Genomic DNA, 19612 nt, shown 5'->3' with positions numbered 1-19612 from the left:
TCCCTCCGGGCAGTCAGTGCAGCAGCTCTGTGTCCCCAGCGAAAAGGGGCACAGAAGACCACCAGTCGTCCTTGAGAGGATTCCAGCATTCGTTGTCTCTCAACCTAATTATATGGAATTCTGGACAAAATCATATCTAGGCTATAAAAAATAAAAAAATAAGATTTACATGAGACCAAATCTCATCATAGGGCCCCTTAGTATGAAAAAGGTTGGGAATGATTTACTTGCTATGTCCTTCCTTTTATGATTATAGTGGCGTTTATTGATAGTATTGTGTTACATAGGAGTTGGTAGGAAAATAACAGGCGATTGTAATAAATTAACAGGTCAAGTGACATCATGGCAATAGGCTTGGAGTTGTGAGGAGCCGAAAGGGTACAGGGGGAGTAGGGGAGTAACTATCTTGAAATCCCATAGTCTTTGGGGACAACCTGACGTCAGGTTGTACCAAATATCCCATTCATTTGAGAAAAGAAAAAAAAGCAGCGTTCGACCCTTAGAGGGCGCTTATGCCAGGTATGCTGCTGAAAAATGATACAAATGGTAAAATGGCAACAGTTTGGTGTCAAATGTGGAAATTCTGACCAGAATTCTTCACACATCACCCCCAAAGTCATTGGTTAAAAGCTGAAAAAAAGTGTTTTGGGGGTTAGTTACACTTTAACGTAATAAGTAGATTGGATGTCCCTGTTATGTTGATGGTATTTTTTGGAACATGAACAAGCGTTCCAAAGCACGCAGCCTATAAAATAAAAACGGGATGCTGGGATTTGCGTGTTTACAGGTTGCACTTGAATGCGTCGTGAGTGCACACCTCTTGGTCCAGTTCCGTGATTCGCCATTTAACGAACAGCTCAGTGTCTATTGGCCAGGAAATGAGGCAGGGAAACGGGAAGCTCTGCGTGGTAGCTTGAAGCTGAAGCAAGCAGAGCTGAGGAAGATCTCTCCTGAATTAAAGACCACGTAAACTTAGGAGCGTCGTCCTTTAGCGCATAACAAGAACAGGTTATTTTGGTCATAACTGAAAGGATAAAATGGGCTGTTTCTTCTCAAAAAAATCCAGAAGAAAAGCAGCTGAAAATGAGGAGCGCACTCCGACAACAACGACTGTTGAAACTACGGCGACAAGCAACACTGTTCCCCTTGGCAATAACACCGGCGATGAGGCACCGAAACAATACAGCTGGGATAAGCGTGAAAAGGTAACGTTACCCTGTTGGAAAGAACACACGGAACATAAAATGTTTGTAAGTCAGTGGAAGTTGGGATCAGCTTGCTTGCCTAGGTTAACTATTGAGACAGCTAATTCTACCAAATTAGCATAACCTCGGCTAATAAAGCTAGGTTACGACCATTTGGCTACGATAACATGCTTGCTTAAATGCTCCCAGGCAAATTGTTACAATGTAACGTTAGCCATCGACGTTACGTCTCACTATAATGCAGCGTCAGTAAGTTTATTGGGCAGTAATTTAACGTTAACTCAATGTTTATATTAGCTCTAACGTTAAACGATTGAATGGAACGGATTATTGCTGCGTGTAGCCCTTGCGCTTTACGACCTGTATGAGCTGAATTAAAAGCGCTCCAGGGGCTATGCTGCGTGCAGCTCTGCAGGTAACGTTACAAGAGACGACACTGCTCTCTTATCGAGATTTGAAGTGCAAGAAAAAAAAATATGGGCAGTCAATCAGTCAGTCTCAAAATAATCTGCACCTAAAACCTAAATTAGCTTGGGTGTAGTGGGTTCATTGCACATACAGTACATGTACCTTATTGCGACATCACTAGCTAGTTAAATGCGGTCTCGAAGCTTTCCCCTCAATCCGTGGATATAGCTCATTATCGGATTAACGTCACCACACAACAGTTGATGGTCTGCAGCCGAACCCAGGCTAACCATACTGTACTTACTTTGAGTGCTTCAGACACTGGCTGTTCAACTTCCGATCTGACTCATCTGAGGATGTTGCACCTGAAAAGTACAGAGGCGTGAATACAAGTGGGCAACTTGTTATATTTCCTAGTAGGCTACTAATGCATTACATCATGTAGCACTTAATAGCTATACTGAATTTAAAAATGGGTAAATACCTGTAAGTAAACTAGTGTCTTAGTTTAAGTTATCCAAAATAATCTGCATCATATTCAGATTTTCAAGCAAGACGTGCATGGATTACTTCAGCCTTTGTTTCTTCCATTTGACATACCAAACTTGTGGTCTTGTCTTTGCACAGGTTGATCCCAAGGACTACATGGTGACAGGTCTCAAAGATGTCACAGTGGGCCGTTTGCCTGACAAACTCAATGGGCAACAGTTTGTCATCCAAGACTGTGAGAACTGCAACATCTACGTCTTTGACCATTCTGCCACTATTACCATCGATGACTGTGTGAATTGTCGCATTGTTTTGGGACCTGTCAAGGGCAGTGTGTTTTTCAGAGACTGTAAGGACATCAAGTGTGTGGTGGCCTGTCAGCAGTTTCGCACACGGGACTGTAAGAAGATGGAGGTGTTCTTGTGCTGTGCCACTCAACCCATCATTGAGTCCTCAACAGGCATGAAGTTTGGTTGCTTTCAGTACTACTACCCCGAGCTGGCCTTCCACTTCAAGGATGCCGGGCTCAGCATATTTAACAATAACTGGAGCAACATACATGATTTCACCCCCGTCTCCGGGGAGAACAACTGGAGCTTGTTGCCGGAGGCAGTGGTGGTTCTAGATCATGTGCCGGTCCCAGACCCAGAGTCTGAGTTCAAGTCTGTTCGAGTCTCCGCTGATCTGGCACGCAGCATTGTGCCTTTGACAAAGGGAGGAAGGCGTAAGGACAGCGAAGAGTCCTGCCTCTTTGTTTTCTTTGCTGGAGACTACGCCACTGCAAATGCCCGCAAACTGATTGATGAGGTGAGAAGAATAAGGAAGTGTGTTCTGATGCTGCGCTTTAGCCTGTCTCACTGCGCTTGAGTTGACACCATGGTTTATGTATTGTTAGTATGTGGAGGAAGTGTTTGACCAATGAGGGGAAAAGGTGGTTATCAGGTATCAGAGCTTATACTACTGGTAATAAACTGATAATATGTTGGGTGCACCTAGCCATGCAGTAACTGGCCTTGTAAGGCTACACAATTGATTGGGAAAACACAAAAACAACTGCAATGACTATGACTTCCAAATTCCAAGATTCAGCATTTTATAGAGGGAAGAATGTCTGTTCATTTTATTCAAATTGAGCTAATCCTTAACATTTGCATCCACCCTCTTGGTTTCTGGAATTATGCAAAACATGCAGTTGGTTATCAGTCAAATCAAATTAGTTGCATTCATGACTGAAGCTTGTTTTACTTTCATTTAAGGAAGTAGGTTAGCTATTGTGTCACTGTCACACCATCCAAGGATTTGTTCTGAAATCTAGAACTGAGATGAGCTTTGTCTGAATTTTTGATTATTCCAGTGATTCTTATTTACATTGTTGACTGAATATAGGCTTATTATGTTGCACCCCATTGTGTTTTTAAGTGTTCTTAACACTGGAAACATTTACACACACTTTCCCTTTCCTTTAATTATTATAGTACAATAGAAGTATTCGATTAATGAGATGCGATAAAACTTTTTTGTCAGAACACATCTGAAATTTGTCTTGCATCACAGCGGCTCCATTTACATCATCAAGAACACAGATATCAAGACAGGGCACAAAGATAGATACAGTACATTCAGACATGACATGACACAAGACAACAGTTAAACAAACAAGTGTACCATGTAGTGTTACAGTACTGTAGAACACTCATGATCACAGAAGTAAAAAAAAAAATGTCTACTCTAAAAGATCTAAGTCAGACAAATAAGTTGTTTTGTCCTTTTGCAGTTTCAATATGATCTTTCCAAGATAAATGATCTATCCTCACACCCAAGTATTTTAACACATTCACTGCCAGCCTTTTTTTTTTTACTGTAGGTAGGTTCTGCCAGAGGGTTTTTTTGAGGATTCTGGCTCATCTTTCAAGACCCGAGGATTCTTTTCTGCTAAGATTTTGTGAACACACAATATCTCAAAAGAACTAATAGAATGTGTGCTTTCTCTGTCTAAAAGAGTTAGTTTGTAGAGTTAGTACCGTAATTTCCGCACTATAAGCCGCACCGGAGTATAAGCCGCAGCAGCAAAATTGCCTGTTTGTTACATATATAAGCCGCACCGGACTATAAGCCGCAGGTGTTTTAATGTTTTTTTATTTTTTATTTTTATTGTGTTTTAATGTTTAATTACCATATGTAAGGGTTCATGCACAGAGGGGATTGTCGGGAAAGAGATGGCTGTTTGAGGAAGCTCCCATTTATTAACATTTCAACAAAACAACATAACACAACACCACCTGTGTTTTTTTTTACAGTGCACACAGTGTCCGCGGTGTGGTGAAAAGAGGGCAAGAGAGGAAATTAAAACAGAAGTGGATTTATAGTTAGAAAGAGTGCTAAAAAAGAGAGAATTCCGTTTTTTTTTTTTTTTTTTTTTTTCTTCTCGAAAAAATCCATAGATAAGCCGCACCGTTATATAAGCCGCAGGGCCAAAAAACGGGGGAAAAGCCGCGGCTTATAGTCCAAAATTTACGGTAGTTATGTAAGCATTAGCAGTTGAATACAGCATGGTTTCAGCGTCTGGAAATTTATTCTGAGATAAACGGCTTTTTGTGAAATTCGATAGAACAGTCACTTTAACCATTCATTTTTGGCATCAGTAAGACGTCAGACATCTAAACAATAGTTTTGAACAGTAATTTCCTCCATAACAGCAGGAAACCCCCCTCTGCTTCCAACTCCTCCCTCCGTGGGCGTTCTCCTCCGCAGCGTTTGTCACAAGCGAGTGTTCTGCTGCTGCTGCTGCGAGTTTGAGCAGCCTCCCTCCCTGGCAGCGAGTGTGGATAGGGCTCACTTGTTTCTTGGGTTTGAGAGCTTTGATGAAGCTTTGTGCGATTCTAGGCTTTATGCTGCGTGTTTCAAAGTGTTTTCCACCCAGTCTATTTTTGGAATCCCCCACCGCCAGCTCCCAGCGCGATAATGCGCGAAAGTGAAAGCGTTTTCGCCAATCCATTTTACAGTAGAGAATGGTTTCCTCGCGCGTTACCCTACAGTTTTGGCTCTGCTTTTCCTAGTGTGGAGAGCACTGTCGCCACTTAGTGGGTCCGTGGAATGGGTTGTACACGTTCGCTGACTCCAATATTTTTATAGGAGACGTGGGGAGCGGAGCGTTGATCCACGTCCCACCGTCAAAAAAAAAAAAAAAAAATTTAAGCCGAGATAACTCGTCTTTGGCAGTGAACCGTCGGATTCTGTAAGCCGAGATAACTCGTCAATGGCAGTGAACGTGTTAAATAAAAACAAGCTTTTGTCTGTAAACATGACATTAATAGATATTGATACAAGGATGTTTATGATCAAGATATGATGAGGGTTATATAAACCAGCATATCCCAAATAATACATTAACTATTAAATTATTATCAGACTACTAACAATAACACTACTGATGACTATAGACGACTATGTAAATGTGGCCTACAAGCAATTGTGTTTTGGGAGAGAACTGATCCCTCTTGTGAAGCATGTAGTTGTTCCGCCTATGCAAAAGAGGCATTGAAAAGAAGAGTATCAGTTTCAATATCAATTTCTTTGACTGACTTGTAGAGAACCTATAGGAAACTGTAGCAGGTTGGTTGTGTTATTATTGGGTGTGTTGTGTTGCCAAATATGCATTACTCAATCACATAAGCATGAGACAGACTGAACCCAAACACAACAGCAATGGAGCCCTGTGCTGACACATCATTTTTATTTGATTTATATAAGTGGAGGACTCTTATCGTTGTTTGATGTTTCACAGTAAATCTTTGATGTTCATTATGTGTGATGGTCTTTAATTTTCACAGACCACCACAAAAGGTTTTGTGTTGATCCAGACCAAGGAAGTCTCGATGCGACCTGAAGATGTGAAGAGAGTGTTTCAGAACAATGCGGAGGGTCTGGAGGAGTGGATTACTAAAGGTATGCTTAATCTCCCCCATTTTTTTTTTACAATCTCTTCCCTCAGAAAGAAACTCAGACAAAAAGCCAATTGAAATTAAAACATTTCATGACAAAGGAAGCGTACAATTACGATTTGTAGCATATATCTCTATTCTGTTCATTCTGAAATGAATATTTTATTTTATTATTATGTATAATCTGTTTGATACCGAAATTCATATGTTATTACCAAAGGCCCAGTCATTGCCCTGGAGTTGAACGGTGATGGAGTTGTGGAAGCCTGCAAGAATATTGCCAATGAGGTGTTCAGCGGGACCAAGGTAATGGTCTTTGTGGCATCTGTCTTTGCTAGTTTTCACAGAGATAGCTTCTCTCTCTGACAAAATGTCCACACCAAGCTTAGCATGTTTCTGTTTCTTGTTGTTTTTGCAGGTTTTTGTTTCTGATAACAAAAATACTTCTTCGCGAGATGTGGACAACTTCTTCAACTTCGCTGACATGCAGATGGGCTTGTGAAGAATTGAGCATCAAAACAAACTGCACATCAGATTTTGAATCAGATTTTCTAAATCCCAACCTTCCAATTAGGATTGGATATTGGTAGTATGTGTTATTTGCCTTTGACTCCAAATTTATAAGGGAAAATGACGAGGACTTAACTCAACAATGCCATATTAATAAGGGTTTTGATAACGATAGGAGTATTCAGATCAACCATCAGTTTGCAGACTTGATAGATTAATCTCCCCTCTCTCTTCTAGACAAGAAAGATGAAACATTTGCTGTAAAGCACTGAACACATGGTAGTTATTACTAGTGCTGTGAATATTTATATTTTCTATGAATGTGTTTGATCATTCCATTTCTTTCATCCATTATGTGAATGTAACTTTTTTTTGCTGTAAATGTATTCTCTTTACTCTCTGAAAGAATCTTTTCAGTGGAAAAACGTCAGCACAAGAATACCAGAGGGATTTCTATTTTTTAATATGTGAATCTTACTTTTATTTCTTACAAGGATGTATTTGTGTTTGGTTTGACTTTGTGTAAGTTGTGTATATTGCAAACGTGCTGGGTAGGTGATAGGTAGGTACATCTTTGTCAATATTTGTTAGGCCAAACATTGGATTGTAAAAGGTTTATATGTGTATATTGCTGTTCATTCAGGTTCACTTACCTATTTTTAGATTAAATCAAAATGGGAAAAGGTGTATCAGTTAAAAATGGCTGTTTTATATATAAATAGGCAATTCATGTAATCAGATTTATTTTATATATATTGTAATACTGTATCATTTGTTTTATACTGTCTGTCAACTGAATGTTTTTGTATAGGAAACAAATTAGTGTTCTTAAATCATCTTTAGCAAAAATTTCTCAGTTGTGGGACCTCAGTTTGTTTTCAGCTTTCTGCACTTCACCCATAGTCACCTGTATTCGAAAAGTTAAAGGAGTGGAAGAAGACATTTTGTTTTTTTACTGCGATAATGGTAACTATGACAAACTTGAGATGAGCACTGTAGGCATCACCAAAGTGACTTATTTTCAGCCACAATTAAATGAAGCAGCTTTCACTTGAACTATCTGAATTCTACCCAATTATCTTTTTTTTTCATCATTTGGGCTGGTATTGAGTGTTCCAGTCAATTGTCAATAGCTTTATCACACTTAATCTCAGTTGAATTTGGTCAAGCCATTCAATTTATCAATAACAAAATACATGCAGAACATTGAATATGTATAGGCATTTCTATAGGCTATAACATAGAGAGAATTAGTTGGAAAGATTGTTAAAACATGAATGTAGTGGGATGTATCAAACTATTGTACAACCTTTGCCTTTACTAAATGTATTTAGAAGTATTTTCTGGAGCATACAGGTTTGCATATTATCGTCAATACACTTGTGTGAAACCTTTCCCATTTGTAATTCCTTAGCCTATTTGACGCTGCAGTGACATATCCTGTCATAAAAGTTATAGTTGGCTGAGTCACATTAAAATGAATTGACAGCAAAATATTTATTTTACATTGACGTACTTTATGTTTTAATACAGTGTATTCGTGTTGTCATTTTATAAAAGCAATAAAGAAGCCCACTTAGTGTCAAATTCTAATGTTAAATCACAGCCTCTCGTGGTTTATTGCCTAATTTTATTCCGATGGTTTTAGTGATTGTTCATGTTTACTGCTGTTGTTTCTGTTGGTTCATATGAACATAATATTAAAGGTTCAAGCGGTTCAAGCTAACTCCAGACAACTCCGTGCACAAATCGAGCACACCCAACTGAACGGGACCCGGCGGAGTTTAGGACCCTGCGGGGCGCGCGGTACAATAGAGCTGTTGTGCCGTGGTGGTGGAGAGGCTGGAGAGATTGCAACCCTTGAGATTCCTACTATGGTGGAATAAAATAAACAATTTTAATCACTAGGGACAACCAGAGTCTCTATTTTATATGCACATGTTGGAAATTGGGTTGTGACCGATATCTAGGCGGAACAAACCTCACGATACTGCGTGGATTCAAGGTAAGATCCGTGGAATTTGAACAATATGCTCGTGTGTTCAGTGTGCCAAGATTTGCCCTGGATGGCTTATCCAGGCCACGGGGCCTGCTTCCTTTCTGCTTTAACCTCAGTATTTTAAACGCTTTATCATGTATAACGCCAGCGATCTAACTGCATATGTTAACGTACGGATACTTCAATGTCCCATACCCTGAATAAACAAGCCGAGCTTTATGAATATTCGCCTAGCTGCTCTAGGAAGTGACATCTTTTTGTATGATGGTGGCGCCCATGTTTGATTTCTCCATAGCTGTGTATGTAGCTACACTGCAGCCCGCTGAAGGCCTGTTTGGCGCCAAGGGACTTGGGCAGGGCAGACGGTTTATTACTCTTGTTTATGGATTTGTTTATTCTAAACATGCCCAGTCTGCTGGTAAGATACCGGTAGCTCGGTGAAGTGGAACCCAGGCAAGGCATGTGCATTTGGGGGCACTACACTCGAGAGAGCAACGTAAACAGGGCGAGAACCGCAATGTCTCCCATCGTTTACAATACCCCGTTCACTTCTGTACAGGGGTTCCTAAACAGTTTCATGTACACTGGGACACGGCCAACTATCTGACGATATACGATTGGTTACAGAACAGGAGGACAGCTGTTTATATTGGGGGGTGTGGAGACAGCAGTGGGGACAGTGAAACCAATGCAATGGACGATCATCCCTATTCATCTTCCCATTGTGCTAACCTCTATTGAGTGAAACAATAGTGAAATGAAATGACTCCTAATTTTCTGGATGGCATTAATGTTAGTTGGTAATTAATTAGTAAGGTTAGAGTCCAAATTAAATATTACACAATTTTGGTGATCTTACACTGCCTATCCTTTCTTTAGCAACACTCCCTGACAAATCCATATGACCTAAATCCAGAGCAGGCAGTATCAAACTGAAGGATTATAAGAATGTGGTATTTTAAGGGCATACAGAGCACAAAGTAATGTGATGGACCCACCCCCCCCCCCCCCCCCCCACCCCAGTGACTGATCAGTGACTGGATGATTGTCATTCTGATTTTGATGTCATAGTTTATCAATAAATTTATTTTACCACTGCATCACTGGTAGTTACATTTATTTATCAAAACCACAAAAACTTGGACCAAAATGGAAAATCTGAATTGCAGTTTTGTAGTAGCATGAACTGTCTGAACCTCACAATGTGCACTGAACACTTGACTTAAAGTGTCATGCATTTAAAGAGAGTGAGGCACAAACACTTAAGTCAATAGCAGATGCAGCCTATGTGTTTTGAGTGCAGCTCCAAAATAAGCCTCGCCCTGCTCCGTGTTGTGGAGGTGATCGTACTGGGTGTGGTGTGTATTTGTGTGTGTCGTTTTATTTTTAAAGTAGCATAGTACTATCAAGAGTACATTTTTGAGGTGCCAGATGAATACACTTAAAATAATAAAGGTGTTCTGCTATATAAGTTGTAAGAGATGACTGCTTTTTACCGAAGCTTAGGTACATGGCTGCTTCAATAGATCAGTGATTCTCAACCTTTTTCATAATCAGGGACCCATAATTTAGTCCACATTAGAGACAGTTGATGTGATTTTATCTCAAATCTGAGAATAATATTTTTATTGTTAGATATTGATTTTGTCCAGTATTCCATCATGACTTATCTGTAGGTAGGTAGAGCGATAACAGTGGAATTATGATCAAAACCGTCATTCTTCTCCATTCTCTAACTAACTTCTTGAAAATGAAACAATTGTGAAGTTTAACAATTCATCAATTTGCTGGGGACCCCCCTGGCAACCTCTCCCCTGGTGGTTCCCAGACCCCATGTTAAGAACCACTGATGTAGAAGATTCACATGTTGGTCACGCACTGCAGTTTTGTTTTCTTGTTGCAAAGCCAAATTAGTGGAGTGCTAAAACATTCTCCTCATGTTGGTTTTTGAGTAGATGGAAGTGGCTGTGAGGGTGCAAGATGCTGTTAATGCAGGGGGAGTACTGCCTGTCTCTTGTGCTTTCACAGACAACACACTGGGAGGTGTGTATTTAAGTATAAGCTGGACGGTGTGGTTGACTTGTGCTTGCGGACAGGAATAAGTTTGTAGGGCTCATTTGGTCAGTGTGTTATTAGTTATGGTATGTGCCGGTTGCGCGTCTTTCCTCACTACTGCATTTGTGTGTTTTGCTCATACCATGGCATATAGTATGCAAGAGTATGGAATGGGTGCCATGCCCCCCCCACCCTCTCTCTCTCTCACCCGTCCTGTCCACATGGGGAATGTGAGGCATGTCCTGTCTGTTGAAAAAACGTACTGTATCTGGGGCTTCTGGGGATTTGAGTCCCCCTGTGTTGTGAGGGTGAGGTGAGGTGCAAACCATGTGTACCCCACCCGTGACTTCCTGAGTTCAAATCCGGTGTGGGAGGTTTGGTGTGGGAGTTTTGTTGTACCCCCCATGCCTCCATCTCTCTTGTTTTTCCCACCAATACGAAGAAGCACTTAGGAATATATAGATAGATAGAGCGAGAGAGAGAGACACCTAAAACTAAAAAAAAGGGGGGGGGGGGGGTAGATGTGTGCTAAAAAAAAAAAAAAAAATCTCTCTGATGTGTGTGTCCTAAAAAACGTTAAATTTGTTATTATTCTCTGGTGTGTCAGACTTATGATATTGGTAGTTGTTATCCTGGACATTTTTCACACCGATGTTACATTCATCTACTTTATGGACTGACATTAATTTCTTATTTGCAGGTATGAAAACAGGTTGTTTGGGGTTTGCCAGAGGAATCCACTAGCATGCAATTCGATTTGAAATTTATGGTGAGTAACTGATCCTCTGTGCAGACTGTTAGTCCATATCTTAGGCTGGTCCAACAGGACGGAGCCCAAATCTAGCTTCAGTCCAGTGGCCAAAGTTTTCAAATAGATATTTGAAATTGATAACTAGAGCCTTTTCTCTACAATCTGAAATTCCATAAAATGCTTGTTTCTTTTGCCTGACTTGTTTGTCCTCTCTTTTGCAGGATGCTACAGGATGAAACGTCTCAGGTCCTCAAGCAGCAGTGACAGTTCTGACAATGAGAGTGAGTAACCTACCATAACCACAACCTAAACCAAACAATTTCATTTTCCTCACTGCTTGTGTAATTGACACCCTCTCTGTATGTAGGTCCCTCAACCTCCTTCTGCTCCCCCAACAAATATGGAAGTAAACCGGGAACCCCCGCCTCTGACCCAAAGAAACCGGCTGAAGTAAGTGAGGCTTTCTTGGACTCGCCGTCAAATGCTATGCTAAAGCCACTGAAGCCCGTTAAATCAGGTCTGGGTATTTCAGACATCGTTGTTTCTAAACATGAGGAAAATGTTCCGGTGTAGAGACTAGAGTGTGCACTTGGCACTTGAGGAAATGGATGGATCTGGCCATGAGTTTACCCGTTTAATTAATTGAACGTTAATAGTGGGCACTTATCACCCAACAGCCTAATGCAGCACTATCATCATGATTCAAACAGGCAGATGAAGGAAAAGAAACAATTAAACTTTTACTTGTTTACTCCAAATAATCCAGCCACGTAACTACGTCCATTTATGAAATTAAATAGCACGGGGACATTAATGGTTTGTAAAAGTGCCATTTAACAACTATTTATAGGGCAGGCTATAATAATCCACCCGCCCGCCACTCCACGTTCTGGAAATGAGCCGGGAGCTGCTAAACTAGACCCCCTCTGGCAGGACTTTGTACTTGGGGGTTGGCTGGGTCAAATTTGTGCTCGCGGGAGTGTGCTCATACGTTGCTGAGTAACGTGTGGATATGTTCAGGAATTCACTGCATGTTTAGAAATGGCTTTATGTGTTCTGTTCTCTGAATGTAATGATGGCAAACGACTCAAGGCCAGTCTCTTAATAATCGTGGCCCATGGCCTCTCCCACAGGTGTTCAGAAAAGACCTGATCAGTGCCATGAAGCTGCCTGACTCCCACCATGTCTCTCCAGAGGACTACTACCTGTTGGCAGACACCTGGCGGCAGGAGTGGGAGAAGGGAGTACAGGTGCCAGCAAGTCCAGACACCATCCCAGAGCCCTCAGTCAGGTAACATTAACCCCATCCCTAAAGCTCTCTATGGTTAGGCTGTTTATCAGCCTGTGGAAAAACCACTGTAATTACAAATAGTTATATATTTACATATATATGTATGTTATATATTATATATATATATATATATACATACATACACATATATGTATTTGTGTGTGTGTGTGTGTGTGTGTGTGTGTGTGTGTGTATATCTATATGTTTTTTTTTTCTTACGCAGCTATTATATCACAAGATTCTGTTCCTTTGATCTGTGTTTCTGTGCCTCATTAATGAACACAACCTTATTGGGCTTTATTAATAAGCACAACCTTCAGTTATGATACATTTTTGACGATTGTCTCTGTGTGTTCAGAATCATTGCAGAGAAGAGCAAGGAGGTGCTTTACTCTCGCCAGAGGAAGTATATCCAGTGCTGGAGCCCAGATTCCACAGAGACGGGCTATGTCAACATCAAAGAACTGGCAGAGGGCATGTGTCGCTACGATCTGGATGACATGGACCTCCACTGGCTGCATGCTCTCAACACAGAGCTCGACCATATGGGTGAGGAACATGATCTTAAAACTCACTGCCTGTTATTAAGCATTGTCCTAAATGGAATAGGCTAACGGTGTGTCTGCTGGAGCTTCTGTAACGACTGTACGTCTGTCTCCCAGGGGACGGGCCTGTAGATGAGCTGACGATGGAGCGAGCCATGGAGGCCCTGGAGAGGCAGTGCCATGACAACATGAACCACGCCATCGACACGGTGGAAGGGCTCGGGATCGAATACGATGAGGACGTCATCTGTGATGTGTGCCGCTCCCCTGATAGTGAAGAAGGGAATGACATGGTGTTCTGTGATAAGTGCAACATCTGTGTACACCAGGTAGGCAGTAGTGAAACTTTCAGCACACAGATGAGCATATTCATAGCAAACTCATGTGTCTGTTACCAAATATTAACAAAGACTGAAGACACAGTACTTGAGATATAATGGACATCATTATATAGGCAACTTTTTACTATCACTTGTAGAAAAATATTGTGACCAGAACAGCATTTTTTTTCCCTACATTCTCTCACAAACATGGAAAGATGAGAATGTGACGTTGAATATTTATGTTTGCTCAATGGCCAGCAGGCCAAAATGTGTTGAGAAATGTGCCAGTTACGCATCGATTTACTGTATTGGCCCAACGCAGCCCTATGTTGCCAGAACCCTTATGTTATCTTCTGCTTTCCCTCCTAGGCCTGCTATGGCATCGTCAAAGTGCCTGTTGGAAACTGGCTGTGTAGGACCTGTGTCCTTGGCATTGACCCACAGTGCCTTCTGTGTCCCAAGAAGGGTGGTGCCATGAAGGCCACACGTGCAGGCACCAAGTGGGCACACGTAAGCTGTGCCCTGTGGATACCAGAGGTAAATAATGGGATGCACTTATCCGTTACCTCCTGACTTCTGTAAGTGCTTCCACAACAAGAGCATGAAATCACCTTTCATCACACTGGACTTCTGTATATTCTGTAGGTGAGCATTGCTTGTCCAGAGCGAATGGAGCCCATCACCAAAGTATCCCACATCCCACCCAGTCGCTGGTCTCTCATCTGCAATGTCTGCAAAGTGAAGACGGGCGCATGCATCCAGGTGAGTGTGGATCAGTGTTGTCACTGTTCATGTAAAACTATGGGGATAGGCAGGCACACCTTTTGTTTTCAACATACAGTGTTTCTCTACATAAATTGTTTATTGTTTATTATGGATCCCCATTAGTCTGACTATTCAGACTATTCTTCCTGGGGTCCCTGCAACATACAGAAAATACAAAACAATATAATGCAGTATTACACTGCACACAACAAAACAGTGAACAGCGTTCACATTAAAATCACAAGATTGTGTTAAAATAAAATAAAGTAAGAAACTAAATAATAAACATCAACATAGTCATACAAGGGCATACTGCCCTAATAATGGCACATATATAAAGGAACACAGAGGCTAGATTTGGGTAATGGTACCAACTATATTGATTATATGATATTTACCCCCCCCCCCCCCCCCTCTGCTCTCAGTGCTCTGTAAAGAACTGCACCACTCCTTTCCATGTGACATGTGCCTTCGAGCACAGCTTAGAGATGAAGACCATACTGGACGAAGGCGACGAAGTCAAGTTCAAGTCCTACTGCCTCAAGCACAGCAAATCAAAAGCGGGGGAGCCTGGCCTGAGCCCGGCTCGCCCCAAACCCCCCAGTGAGACTGAGAAAGTGGGCCAGCGGGCACAGAGACTGCAGGAGCTAGAGGAGGACTTCTACACCCTAATCCAGCCGCACGAGCTGGCCCAGGGCCTCGGCCTCACCGAGCACCTGATGGACTTCATCTATCAGTACTGGAAGCTGAAGCGGAAATCAAACTTTAACAAAGCTCTGCTGCCCCCTAAAGAGGAGGAGGAGAATCTGCTGCTGCAGCCTCAGGCGGACAGCATCCACACGCGCATGCGCATGTTCATGCACCTGCGACAGGATCTGGAGAGGGTGGGTGCTCGTGCGGAATAATTTTCTGTACTGCTGCTGAGACATTTGGTTGTTTCTCTTTCATGATTAGCTTTGACACTGCAAGAGAAAGTCTCTCTTTTCAGTATATATTTAACTTGTTTTACTTCAAGGAGCACATAAGAAAATCAAGCTGATACATTATGTGTATCATCTCCCATATGTCCCAATCTTTAGAAACTATAATGAATTTTTTTTATGGTTGGCTTTGGCAGTCACTGAATTCTCATGAGTTGCAAATTGAGCTGACCTCTCAGGTTAATTCTGATTTACATCAATTAAAGGAATTGAATTAAAGTTATAGCATGGCCCAAAGCCTCAGATTAATAATGTCATAACAGTAATGTCATAACAGTATAGTTCTCAAGGTAGGACAGAGCAAAACAATTTATATCGGAACACAAAGGAAATCATTTACATATGTCGTGACAAAATGGTGGAGGGCTCCTTTTTAATTGCCACTGTTAGATTTATTTGTGTCTTCTCATCCTGTAGGTGAGGAATTTGTGTTACATGGTGAGTCGGAGGGAGAAGCTGAAACTGTCGCAGAGCAAAGCCCAGGAGCAGATGTTCAACTTGCATGTGAAGCTCTTGAACCAGGAGGTCTCTGCTGGTGAGCCATCTTATGTGTTCTGGTGTTTTTGTTCTTATTACAAGACCACCTGCAAATTATAACAACAGAGACTGTTCGATGTTTTTGTTTTTGCATATTATGAAATGGATAGTTCTGGTCCTTGATTCTGATTGGCTGAGCTGCGTTTGAAGCCATTGTAAAATACTCACACACAATATACACACACCTGTGACCGCATCACAGTATTACTGCACCAAACCGCGTCTTGTCTGTTGCTTGGTAACCATTCTGCTAAAGGTTGCGGCTGAATGACTATATTGCTTGGCGGAAGAACGATTATTCGTTAACAATATTGCATTTTTTTGGTTGCTGAAATCTTACCAGGTAGGCTATGTAGTAACCGTTTGAAAAGCCATAAGCACCTACGTTTTTTTTTAGCCTCTCAGATCCACTTTAAGCATAACAACGCCCATTAGCTGTTAATCACACATAGCGGCATTTAGTTGTACTTTAGACTAGTTTTTGTAACCAGCTGTTCCATTTCATGGAACTCCCTGCAGTGATGTCACAGGGATGCAAACTAGTCACTTTCAGGTGTCACATTTTTCAGCCCAAAATATGAGGATTTCCGAGTGGTTTTATGTCTGCCCTGGTATCTGCCACCTTTTTTCACTCTGCATGACTTTGCATCCCTGTGTCAGCCCCAGCAGAACATTCTCCTCTTGTGATGTCACTCCCGCTGTTATGTCACACGCCCATTTATAGAATGCCACCTTTCCTCCATATTTATACCCTAGGGGCCTGTGATTTTTTTTTTGTCTTTTTGGGGTATTTTTGTTGTAATCGTGAGACAAAAATCTAAATTCAATTTGTTTTAACCTGCACCATGCTCTGTTTAATCCTGAATAAATGTGTTTTCTCTGAAGGCCTCCCTGCTTCGTTGCCCGTGGAGAGCATGCTGTTCCGTCCTCCTCCGAGGATAACTCTGAAGCTGAAGATGCCCAAAGTCTCAAGCCTGGGAAATGGAAATGCCAATTCCAAATCTGGGAATGGGCCCCTCTGCCCGGACAACAGTGGGAATGTTCATGAACACATGGGGGGAGGGCTGGGCCAGGGGAAACCTCAGCTCCACGGCCGTGGCAGGAGAGAGGACCGCTCCAATGGCCTGCTGTCTTCCTCAAGTCATTCCTACAGAGAGGGCAGTGCAGGAGGCAGCCCAGCATTACCCATCAAACCAACTGGCAAACCCTTAGCTCTACATGCTGCCCTCCATGGACACTCATCCAACGGCAAACTTGACCAAGACCGGGCGTGTCTGGCCAAAGCTAACGGCCTCTTGGAGAAGTTTGTGGCTCAAAAGGACAGTTCTTGCCAGACGCCCAATGACCAGGATGCTTCAAACGAGACGGTGGGCAAGGGCAGCCTCTCCAGCAGCTTTCGCAAGTCCACCATGGAGCACTTCAGCAGGTCCTTCAAAGAGGCTACTGTCAACCTAGTACGGACCACAGAGGACTTGTGGGTCTCTGACAAACTGTCTCGTAAGGGTTCAGCCAAGGAGAGACTATGGGTCAAGCCGATGCCTGAGCACAAGCCTGGTGCCGCGCGGTCGTCCCAGGAGAGTGACGGATACTGCCCTGACCTGGAGCTCAGTGACTCGGAGCCAGAGGCGAAAGGGAGGCACCATAGGCAGGTCAGGGCGCAGCAGCCAGGCGGCCCGGGGAGTGACTATCGCAAAGGGACCAGTCGTGGAAAACAGTCCCTGAGCTCCAGAAAACCAGTGCAGAGGTGACGGCTATTTCTGCACTTCCCTCACTGCCACAGCTCTCTCATACCCCTCCGGCATTTGTCCTAAGTGTCAGGCCATCCCTCTGAACACGTCTCCCTCTGCTGGCCCTGTCTGTCAGGTGCTGATAGTCTGAGGGGCATGCCTTCAGGGACCAGACCGAGCTCCAAAGCCAACGGTGCCGTGGACAGGGGCAGACCCAGGAGTACGACAACAGATGCATGAAGGGCATTGTAGCTCAGAAGAACATCACCCAAGAGGATCTGGGAAGATATCCAGTATATCTCTGTGTTGTCATGGTTCAGCTTGATTTGAGAGGAGCAAACCTGTATGGTCTTCTGAGATTAACATGCTTGCCTGTCATTTCTTTGGCTGGCATTACATTTGTACTCTGCACAATTTTGTATTAAAGCGCTCCCTCCCCTACACATAGGTTAAACTTGCCTTTGACTATATTGTTGTACATATTGTCTTAAGACCATGTTCAAAAATTGAATCAAACTTGACAGAATCTTAATCCTTGTACAATTTGACAGTGTATGGCCATTATACTGAAACTGACATGTCAGATGGAGGTTTTGTAGTGAATTTTAGCATCTTCTCTCCGCCCCCCCCCCCCCCCCCCCGCCTTTCTTGCAAACTTTCTGTTACAGTCAACCTGTTTCAGAGGTGATAAACTGACTATTGATGACCTAAGTCAAATTTCTTCATTTTACAGGTCTACGATTTGTCCAATGTCATTTTAAAACAAATGCCTTTTTATTATGTGTAGGAATGCAATTTCTCCGTATTAGTACCTTCAGTTGTCCAGGGTGTCATCTCTTGCTCAGACAAGAGCATTAACTTAATGCGTTCAAGTTCTTGCTTCACAATCATGTAAAGAAATGTGTAGCTGTTAGAAAGCATAACTACATTCCCTGATGTTTCCTTCAGTGACATAATTAAACCTGAAACTGGATGCGTAAAACTAAGACTGAATACTGCTGTAGGATCTCTGGCAGTCATATGACCTCTGAACAACACTGTGAATACAGACTCACAATCTACAGGCAGATGTGAGGTGTGAATTTAACCTGCTCTTTTTGAACATATTTAAATGCATACTGTAATCTTTGCCATTTGTAGTTTACCTGACTTGATAATGGAATGACCTGGCAGAACTGGTATTCACTTACATGTAATTAATGAGGTCTTATGTCTACTAAAAGTCGTGTCTAGTGATTCTCAGTGTCGGTCAGACTACTGCTGCCAGTGCCAGTGATGCCACAAGAGACATTGAGTGAAAGTTTTAAAGTGGTGTTTCACTTTGCTACAACATTTTCCAGTGTTCAGCTTGACAGGACTCCACGAACGAACCGCTGCCCAAAATCAGACCAGGCGATAGTGCTTTTTGAAACGTAACAGAAAATCCAAGAAATGTAATCTTTTCTGCCTCACTTGTCACATAGCAACAAATGTGTGATTTTCAGGCCAGCGGAAGCAAACAAAAGTGAGTGGCATCACTAGAGATCTACAGTAACTGGTCCAGCCAGTATTGGTTGATGATCTAATTCACCGACAACGGCAAAGTTGTGCCAAAATCTCCAAATGTTATGCCAAAGTGAAATGTTACTTCCACTGCTGACGTATGTAAATCCAATCAATTTACAAATACCCTACTATATGTAGAGTAGTTGAACTTGACTGCTGTTTAGGGTTTGTTACTCTTATGTACTGGTCTCTACAAGGCCTGATCTGAAAGAAAGCATTGAGTAGAGTATTTATTTCACTCACCTGTGTGATACATTCCCAGCATGAATGAATGCTGTTTGAATTCATTTTTGTGCAGTGAACCTCAAAAATTACCTTTTTATTTTGTCGTATAATTCTGCCAGCGGCCAAGACAAGCACTGTAAAGTGGATTGTAAATTGAAAAGTAACATTTTAGAGAAACACATTTAGGAACACATTTTACAACAAAACCGTAAGGACCTATGTATTTTCACATGCTATGTTATGTTTTTCCTTTGGAAAGTACATTTTTTAATAAATTTTGAAAATTCAGTATTGTATTCTGTTCTTTGTTTAGATG

The 19612-nt window shown here is 42.0% G+C and overlaps 2 protein-coding genes across 2 annotated transcripts; both read left to right on the top strand.

Annotated features, from left to right (window-relative positions):
• Positions 1-918: 918 nt before the first annotated feature.
• rp2 (RP2 activator of ARL3 GTPase) lies at positions 919-8118 on the top strand. The gene is made up of 5 exons (XM_083648206.1): positions 919-1205; positions 2241-2909; positions 5933-6047; positions 6264-6349; positions 6462-8118. Exons 1-5 carry the CDS (start codon positions 1038-1040, stop codon positions 6543-6545), a joined length of 1122 nt encoding a protein of 373 aa, XP_083504332.1. The 5' UTR covers positions 919-1037; the 3' UTR covers positions 6546-8118.
• Positions 8119-8406: 288 nt separating this feature from the next.
• On the top strand, positions 8407-19540 carry jade3 (jade family PHD finger 3). The gene is made up of 12 exons (XM_083647158.1): positions 8407-8558; positions 11308-11376; positions 11580-11639; positions 11726-11808; positions 12492-12649; positions 13008-13198; positions 13312-13523; positions 13887-14054; positions 14163-14279; positions 14708-15166; positions 15680-15797; positions 16685-19540. The coding sequence occupies exons 3-12, from the start codon at positions 11591-11593 to the stop codon at positions 17545-17547; spliced, it is 2418 nt and encodes an 805-aa protein (XP_083503284.1). The 5' UTR covers positions 8407-8558; positions 11308-11376; positions 11580-11590; the 3' UTR covers positions 17548-19540.
• Positions 19541-19612: the final 72 nt, after the last annotated feature.

This window comes from Poromitra crassiceps (assembly GCF_964638095.1).
Source record: "Poromitra crassiceps genome assembly, chromosome: 12".
NCBI lineage: Eukaryota > Metazoa > Chordata > Actinopteri > Beryciformes > Melamphaidae > Poromitra > Poromitra crassiceps.
Note: the sequence above shows the minus strand (reverse complement) of the source record. Positions and strands in the feature narration are given on the sequence as shown.